Genomic DNA, 9,818 nt, shown 5'->3' on the forward strand with positions numbered 1-9,818 from the left:
TTCTCGAATAATTTTGTATGGAAAGTGATTAAACGGATAGATAATATTTTAAATATTACAAAAAATCTTATATTTTGTTACAAGATTTAAAACATAGGAGGTGATTGTTTGGCTACATATTTGCGAATGAAAAATAATTTATTAATAAAACTTTTATATACTTGTTCTTAGCAATTTTAAGCCAAGATAAAAAAAGTAAATTACGATGAGAAAAATCCGAAAAGTTAATCTAAATTTAAGATTAAAAAGTTAAATTTTGTTTTATAAGCATAAGTAAAAGAGGAAAAAAATTCGGGCTGAAAGAAATATTTACGCTCTGGAACGGAGCAAGGTAGGGAGTACTGAATTGACATGGATGGAAATTTACTACCATGCATGTCCCTCTGGACTTCTAACCTCTGACAACTTCTATCTTTGCCAACTTCATGATGTACCGTTTTTGTAATCTATGAGGAAAATTACATCCCCCTCGTCATGACACTTTCCGTCTCAATCTGATTTCGTTGTTTCTCAAGCTCTCACGCCATGACGCTTGGTGGAGTCGGTTGATTAATTAGATGTACTCTGCTGCTTACATCGTTCTACAGGGAAAGGGTAATTAATAAGATGGACTAGTTCCAAATGTCAATTTGCAGGATGCAATACATAAGGACGCTCGCCATGGCGGCACCAGGCCTGTGTATTCAACGTGCTACTCCTAATTGCTACTGAAGAGCCGGGGCATGGCTGCGGCCGCCATGCTCGTGCCGGTCATGCTGGCTCTCTGCACGGCAGCGGCAAACGCAGCCGTCGTGGAACACACCTTCAAGGTAAAAACATCCTGCACAGAATCGAAACTTCTAACTTGCATCATTGTTCTCTAGCTTTACCGTTTTCTCCTTGTGCATACCCGAAAAAAGAGGTCTTTGTATCCAGCGCTATCTACCCTACTCTTGCTTTCGCATCGGTTTACCTGTGAAACCTATTCGTTAATTCCAAACTATTTTGCATGTACCTGAATTCAGCTGGGCGGTACGAAGATCACCCAGGCCTGCATGGATAGTGTGATCTACACGGCCAACGGCCAGCTGCCGGGACCGAGCATTGAGGTTAGCGAAGGCGACACACTGGTCGTCCACGCTGTGAACGACTCACCGTACCCTCTGTCACTCCACTGGTAAGTGCACTGTGTACGCAAATCATCTCCTCTCTTATCCCTCTCTCGATTCTTGAGGAGCACCGCATTCTGTCTTTTCGTTCCATTCTCTAAAGTCTGAACTTGCCTTTGGCAAACCGTGGGCGTGATATACATATACTACTACTGATTTGCATATAGTAGGCTGCAAGCCTGCAAGTGTCTCTGGGCTTCCCATATCCAACTCACAGAAGCCATGGGCTGTCTGGTCTACCACGTCCAGGCAATAGAATAGGTTTTTATTTTATTGTTTTAATATTTACAAAAACATATTTTCGTTTCACGTACTTCATCCGGTGCCAAGTAATTTCATTTTCGCTCATCCCATGCATATCTTCTATCTATCTATCTATCTATCTATTATAATATAAAGACAGCCCGGTGTAAACTAATCGGAGAAAAAGATAAAAAACAATCCACTTTATATACCAGTAGCCTATTCGGACTATATGATCTAATTAGGAAAAAGGGGAAGATAGGCTCTCACGTAGTCATAAGGTGACCAAAATCGGAGGCATACCGATTGGAACTCCAAATTGAAAAAGAAAGAGACCGAAACAAAATTACGGAAAAAAAATCTAGACTCAATGTAAAATATATCCACATTAGCATCGATCTATCTTTTCCACGGCAATGCATGGATAAACTCATGCCATGATCTTTTGGTTTTTAGAGACAAAACCAAACAAAATATTTGCAAACAAAGAATAATTTATGAATAAAATTTTATATGTGTTCTTAACCCAAGGGTGAAAATAAAATACAACAAAAACATCAAAATCAACTTCAAATTTAAGATAAAAAAATTTTGGCTTATAAGAATAAGCAAAAGCAATGTAATAACCGACAACAAAGGTATTATTTTCTTCAAATTTATGTTTGCATTAGAGGCTTAGAATCTATTGTATTTATATAGTAATAGAAAATGAAGCCACCACGTGTGCTCTCATGCCCTTAAAAAAATCCCACGTTGAACTTAGAATAAAAAAGAACTCAATTGCATGATAATTATAATTCATAATATAATAATATATCTAGATCGTAAGGTCTACACCGTTAGATCATAATATATCTTGATCGTAAGTTTAGATCTACTATGAAAAAAATCAAAATATACACAATTAGATCCCAATGGATTCAGATTATAATGCTATAGATTGATGGTTATAGTTGTATGAGAAGTACAGTTGTGTTTAGAAATAGCAAATATTCTATTTCTAATAGCATAACCAATTAGATTAGATCAATTCGTCTAGAGAACATAATCATATTTGTTCTTTTAACTAAACCATAATAAACTAGGATTAGGTGAAAAAAGAAAGTATGATCGAGGATACACCATTAGAATATCAAGGGCATAGCAGTAGCGATTGTTTCAGGTGAGATCGAGGGTACAACGATCATGAACAAGCTCAGATGCCCATCCCATGCTGACGAGTTTCAGTAGCAAGTTGAATACCGCAACAACCACATTGAGTTTGAGGGCAATAGCAATTGTATATGAGGTGAGATCAAACAATGTGACAACCACAAGTAAGCACAAAACGTGCAATAGTCATGTAACAAGCTTGAGAGTATGATAATAGAAAACAAGCTTGATGAGCTCAGCCACTGTAGTAGACAGGTAAGAGAGCATCAACCGACAATAGTGTCGAGTAAGTTTAAGGGGTGTTATTTCACAAGCTCGCACATATAGCTATAGTTTCAAGCTTGAGTCACATCATGAAACAATAATATATGATTAAATAATAAAAATAGATAAATAGTAAATAGAATTATATTGAAATAGACATTAATTAAGTTAAGTAAACAAACACATATTTCACAAACACATATTTTATAATTTAAAGAACAAAATAAATAGGAATAAAACATAAAATGACTTAAATCTAGTCGCGCAAATGCGCGGACCAACCTACTAGTTCAATATAAAAGTAAAAAAAATAGAATACCATTTATTTATCGTATTCCAATACATTTGTTCCCTATTTTATCTATTTCTAATACTTTTGTTCCATATTTTTATAAACTCTCCTGCAATGATTGTTGAAAGATAAATTTATTTTGGGACACATAAAAGAGGTGTATACGTAATCTTAATTTAGGACCAAAGTAGTATATAGATATAGATCCACCACACTATTTGGGAGTTATTTTTTTTTTAAAAAAAAACATCCTAAAGTTTTTTATGACGTAGCTGACGACCGTTCGAGGTGCTATATGGGTTACAACGAATTTGCATATGACCCATTGCCATCCTAGCAGAGGGCAAGGTGTCTGACTATAAAGTTCACGTCATGCTGTCCCTGTCAAGCTATCCCAATGATCGTCTACCACGTAAAAAAACACCTTTTGGAAGGACCTTTTTATAAAAAACATTAGGAGCGTGCACATGTAAATATAATAAAATGTTTTTTTAATATTTTAAAAAGAAAATAAAATAATAAAAACATAGAAAACAGGACCACATCTCATGTGTTCTACTGTTTTGTCCCCGGTGAGAGTTGATGTAGGCACGGCATATACCAGCTACGGAGTGGTTGGAACGACGGAGCCAACAAGATCACGCAGTGCCCCATCCAGCCTTCCAGCAATTTCACGTACCGGTTCAACATCACTGGCCAGGAGGGGACGTTGTGGTGGCACGCACACTCGTCGCTTCTCCGAGCCACCATCTACGGCGCCCTCATCATAAAACCGAGGAACGGGTCGAGTGGGTATCCGTTCCCAACACCGTATGAAGAGATCCCAATCCTACTGGGTACGCGAGCTAGTCATGCACATGATAAAAGACTTGGAGATGTGGTGAATTTTGGTGTTCGTCTAGTTACCAAGTGACGAGACAATTGTTTTGTATGGCAGGCGAGTGGTGGAACAAAAATGTTGACGAGGTGGAGAAGGATGGGAACATGACCGGCAAAGGACCTAAGATTTCAGATGCGCTCACCATCAACGGCATGCCAGGAGACCAGTATCCTTGCCAAGGTACAAACCCCGCCTGCTTGTATGTGATTGTAAAGTTTACCTGCATCCTGATCAATATTTTGTGTGTGTGTGTGCAACATTAGGTTCCGCCATGTATAAAGTGGAGGTGGAGTATGGCAAGATGTACCTCTTGCGCATCATCAACGCTGCAGTCAATGTGGAGCTCTTCTTCAAGGTGGCCGGCCACACCTTCATCGTGGTCGCTGCCGACGCCAGCTACACCAAGCCATACGCCACCGACGTCATCGTTATCGCACCGGGCCAAACGGTGGATGCCCTCATGAACACATCAGTATCGCCAGGCCGATACTACATGGCAGCCCACGTCTTCGACAGCAAAACCGTCGCCATTCCCTTCGATATGTCAATCGCCAAGGGTGTCATCAGGTACAAGGGTGTGCCAGATTACGCCCCGGCGGCCATGCCGACCTTGCCGCCCCACAACGACGTCGTCACCGCCGGAAGATTCTACTGGTCACTCACCGGCCTCGCACGCCCGAGCGATCCCGCCGTGCGAACAACTGTCAACCACAACATGGTGGTCACTTTCGGACTAGACCAGGCACCGTGCGCGCCATACCAGACGAGTTGCAGTGGGTTCGCGCTAGTGGCCGCCATGAACAGGAACTCGTTCCAGTTCCCGGAGAAAGTGTCGCTCCTCGAGGCGCTCTACAAGGGCGTGCCAGGCGTGTACTCGGAAGACTTCCCGGACTTCCCGCCGCCGGTGCAAGGATTCAGGAAGGCCACAACAGTGAAGAAGGTGAAGTACAATGATGTGGTGGAGGTGGTACTGCAGAGCGAGGAGTACAGCAGCGCGCTTGGCACCGAGAACCACCCAATCCACCTGCACGGCTTCGACTTCTTCCTGCTAGCGCAGGGGCTCGGCCGGTTTGACCCATCCATGAAGAGCAAGTACAACCTCGTGGATCCACAAGTGCGCAACACCGTCGCTGTGCCGGCCGGTGGGTGGGCAGTGATTCGGTTCACGGCGAACAACCCAGGTGAGTTCACCAGCACGTGATTGATTAATTGTTGCACGCGTTACATGCTTTGTGTTGTGATTGTTGACTTTGGTGAGTTGTGACTGATTGGTTCCATGCACGACGGTGAACCTGTAGGTATGTGGTTCATGCACTGTCACTTGGACGCGCACCTGCCGTTGGGGCTAGCCATGGTTTTCGAGGTACTGAACGGACCATCCCCGAATCTACTCCCTCCGCCTCCTGTTGATTATCCAAAATGCTATGGATGAACGTCTTACAGATTATGTGTAACTGTGTACACAATATACTCAATGAGTTCATGTTATCAGGAATGATATTGGTATCGGGGAGTTTTCACCGGGGGAAACAAATATTTGAGTGTGCGAGGTGTGGCCATATTCAAATTCCATGTACTTAGTGCTTGTGTGGTCGTCATTCTTTTTTTAATTTGTGCTTGTGTTAGCAAAATAATGTTCAAAGTTCATCATTTCTTAAGATTTCAATATTTTCCTTAAAAAAGATTTCAGTACAGAATAAGGGGGATTTATATAACCTTCTTATTCATCATTGTCATGTTACTACTTAATTCATCCTTTTGGCCTATCACTGTAAGTTGTAACACAATAGCTCCGCATGAAAATGTTCGTTCAGTACGAATTGGAATATCTGCACACAGGCTAATAGAATGAACTACTTCGGCAAATGAATGGAATATAACTTTATCAGAAGTTCATACAACTTGCCAGAGAAAGGTCACGACCAGTCAGTCCTTTATTTTAGGGATCACCTATATAACTTTTAACAGAAAATTCCTTCAAAATCTTTCAAGAGGTGTTCAGTGCTCCTCAAAAGAAAACACACACAAATTTAAAGCTCATCAATGGTCTAGATTAAAAGTTTGACAGAGTAAATCTCATTAGTGAAGGGTAACCTTGTCCTTGAGAAAGTTACAACCAATGTGCAGTCCAACCCATCTCTACGTCTCCTTGTCGCATCAGAGCGGTTGAGGGCCTTGAGGCTGCTTCACAAACAGCAAATAATCCGAAAAGATATGTGTAAAGGTGATTGTAGCAAAGAATCTCCGAAATATCATATCATTTCTCACTGTCCATAACTGCCAATAGCAAGCAGCTAGAATACAAAAACCAACTCTAGGTACTTTGGACCGAACATTCCAAAAAGCACAATCAGCAAAGTCTTCGAAAAAAACCGGAATTTTATTCCATCTCAGAGCATCTCTGCACAAGCACCAAACAAAAATCGTTAAACTCTGCAACTAGACATTCAACCCTTTAGAACTTTGCAATACTATTTATATTACTCAGTAAGGTGGATTTGAAAGGTGGTTTTGGTATTAGGAGACTTAAACGAGTGATTTTGAATAACTAATATAATGTATTGATGATATCATCAATGGTCGGACGCTAATTTATTATACTCCCTCCAATGTGCAAATGTTTGGCGTTGGCTAGTTTATTTTTAGACTAGCTAATGTCAAATAAAAAAGTTTGGAGGGAGTATGTTAGTATTTGTTTTTAAGTGAGAGCAAAAATGGGGTGAAATGACTAATTAAGTACATATTTAAGCATATTTTTCCAATGTACATGTCACGTAATCAAACATATCCAATGTATATATACAGATTAGAGAAAAACAACATCGCAATACTACTTTAGGGGTTATATTAATGACATAATAAAGTTCGGGGGTTGGATGTCGGGGTTGAACTTTTAGCTGAAGTTTAGTAGGGAATTTGGACTCCTTCCTACCGACAGCAAAGCCTCCTGGGCCTCATTTGGTAAGCCCAAATTCCAGCCCACCCTCAGAAGGCAGCAAGATATTGTGGGCCGTCGGCTCTGGTCAATGCGAGCGGACGGAGGACATATCTAGGCAGTTGAAGAGTTCAGTACTTGCCCGCCAAGCCGAAGACAAAACGCACCGCGGACGTGGAGCAACACGCGCCGCGATTCAGGCTCCCCACCTCGTCCACACATCCCACCTCGTCGCCGCTTCTTTAAACCCCCCAAGCCCCAGCTCGGTGCCAAGCCAAGCCAATCGCTCATCCAGCGAACCCACCCCACCTCTGAGAATCCGATCTTTTGATCTCAGTTCGAACTAGCTCGCTGATCTCGCGCCGCGGACGATCATGGGGATTGTGCTGGGAAAGATCACCGTGGAGATGCCCAAGCACGAGGTGGTCCACACCGGCGCAGGCTACGAGGTCCGCAAGTACCCGCCGTGCGTCGCCGCCGAGGTCACCTACGACCCCGCGGAGATGAAAGGCGACCGCGACGGCGGGTTCACCGTCCTCGCCAACTACATCGGCGCCCTCGGCCGCCCGCAGAACACCAAGCCCGAGAAGATCGACATGACGGCGCCGGTCATCACCTCCGGCGAGCCCGAGAGTATCGCCATGACGGCGCCGGTCATCACCTCTGGCGAGCCCGAGAGTATCGCCATGACGGCGCCGGTCATCACCAAGGCCGGCGAGCCCGAGCCGGTGGCGATGACCGCACCGGTGATCACGGCCGACGAGGGCGGTAAGGCTGGGGGCAAGATGATAATGCAGTTCCTGCTGCCGTCCAAGTACAGCAAGGCGGAGGAGGCTCCGCGGCCGACGGACGAGCGGGTGGTGCTGCGGGAGGTGGGGGAGAGGAAGTACGGGGTGGTGAGGTTCAGCGGCCTGACCGGCGACAAGGTGGTGAAGGAGAAGGCGGAGTGGCTCAAGGCCGCGCTGGAGAAGGACGGGTTCGCCGTCAAGGGCCCCTTCGTGCTGGCGCGCTACAACCCGCCGTTTACTCTGCCGCCGCTGCGCACAAACGAGATCATGATACCTGTGTAGGATCGAAATGTATCACAGGGGTGAATGGTAGGTACAACCAAAACCCAAAAATCTTTTAGCGGAAATAAAAGATTATCTCTGTCAAAGAATATCTTGATTGTCTCGCTCCTATGCCACCGCTATCTTGATCGCGCCGCTCCTATGCCGCCGATCATATCGTCAAAATCCAAAAACTCACCAGCGCCGATCAGATTGTCAGAATTCAGAAAATCACTTGACTTTATTGTATCAACTAGAATTTACAAAGCGCACCAATAACGCTCCTCTCAAAATTGTTGATCTAGAATCAACAACTATTCAACTTAAATTTTCTAATTCTAAATCTAAATCTCACAAAAAGCATACCAGGGACATACCCCTCGGTACATATATATATATATATATATCGCAAAAAAAACTCTCTAAGACTATGTCGCCGGCGCACACATCCACACGGCCGCACGGGCCGGCCGAAACCAATCTGCGCACGTACACGTACTTCCCTTGCTCCATACGTACCCGTACGTATGCAGGACTCACAAGTCCATACGTGCTACCTTGCCACAACCGAACTCACGCGCACGCACGAGCTACAACCTTGCCGGTCCATGCACGCACGTACCGTACTCCAACTCGGTGCACACGTACGTCATGATGATCGTACGGCCATGTATGCTACAGTACTCGTTTACTGTAGCAACACATATCACATTTTACCCTTTTCTCGTCCAATTCATCTCTAATTTATTTCACGATTTTTCCGAAACTTACACATATAACATGTAAAGCCCATTACGATTCCATCCCACACGGTGTTCCTCCACCATGTGCCATCTCGCATTCAACATCATCACCCAGCATCCTGGATCGTCCGGACCTCAGCTCCTCCCTGAGCCTAGTCATGATCCCACCGCCGTTGACCGATATTGACCTCCGAGAATCACGATTTTAGTCTAACCATGTCACATGATATCACGACCATCCAGACCTCGGTTCCTCCCTGAACCTAGTCATGGTCATCGCCATTGACCACAGTTGACCTCAAGTCATCTGCACACATAGAGACAAACCAACCGTTTTCGAGCACAGATATCACAACCTAACTCACATTAGTTACACACACCGACACCAATTTATAAGCCAATTGTTCATCACAAAACATGTAGATCACTCCATGATATTACAATCTCTCCCTTGATGAACACATTGACAAACACTTCAAAATTTGTTTATTATTTTTGTAAAGCAACTCCAAAAAGTATTTAAAAAGAAACATCTTTCACTTTTGAAAAGAAAGAAATTTTCAAATTTCCAAAACTTTCCAAAATTCTTCTCCCCCTTTTGACAATGATTTCATCAAGCGTAGAATTTATGTTCTTTAACGTCCAAGAGCTTAGCATACACATAGCATATCAAGTCATGTATTGCAATAAAAAGAAGATAAATTCATCTAAAATATAGCTAGCATGTATTAAACTATAATCATGAACCAAAGATTTTGCAATTAAGTTCAAATCAACAATCAAAATTTATGATTTCAAACGAGTTATAATTCAACACTGTCACACGCATATAGATTGAAGAATAAATACTAGACATATATACATATTGCATTTATCACTCTTTAGCCTTGTCACAAAATTACCAAGAGAATTTTAACCTTTTTTTGAGCGTTTTTGCTCATATTTTTTTCCTTTCAATTATTCCGGGTACGTCCTTGTCGTCAAGACTATTTTCAAGGATTCGGCATCCATTTTTTTTCTCACATCGAATACGTCCCTGTCGTCAAGACTGTCCAAGGATTCAGTATTCGTTTTTTTTCTCTAATATATTTTTTATTCTCTTGCACAATGAG

General features: G+C 42.9%; 2 protein-coding genes across 2 annotated transcripts; both read left to right on the forward strand.

Moving 5' to 3' along the window:
• Positions 1–722: 722 nt before the first annotated feature.
• LOC102713225 (laccase-8) lies at positions 723–5,837 on the forward strand. Its single transcript, XM_006644959.3, has 6 exons — positions 723–809; positions 1,005–1,156; positions 3,688–3,935; positions 4,037–4,159; positions 4,243–5,160; positions 5,278–5,837. Exons 1-6 carry the CDS (start codon positions 723–725, stop codon positions 5,409–5,411), a joined length of 1,662 nt encoding a protein of 553 aa, XP_006645022.1. The 3' UTR covers positions 5,412–5,837.
• A 1,336-nt stretch (positions 5,838–7,173) lies between these two features.
• On the forward strand, positions 7,174–8,245 carry LOC102716186 (heme-binding-like protein At3g10130, chloroplastic). Its single transcript, XM_006646420.3, has one exon. The coding sequence runs from the start codon at positions 7,289–7,291 to the stop codon at positions 7,982–7,984; it is 696 nt and encodes a 231-aa protein (XP_006646483.2). The 5' UTR covers positions 7,174–7,288; the 3' UTR covers positions 7,985–8,245.
• The last annotated feature ends 1,573 nt before the right edge of the window (positions 8,246–9,818 follow it).

This window comes from Oryza brachyantha, chromosome 1 (assembly GCF_000231095.2).
Source record: "Oryza brachyantha chromosome 1, ObraRS2, whole genome shotgun sequence".
NCBI lineage: Eukaryota > Viridiplantae > Streptophyta > Magnoliopsida > Poales > Poaceae > Oryza > Oryza brachyantha.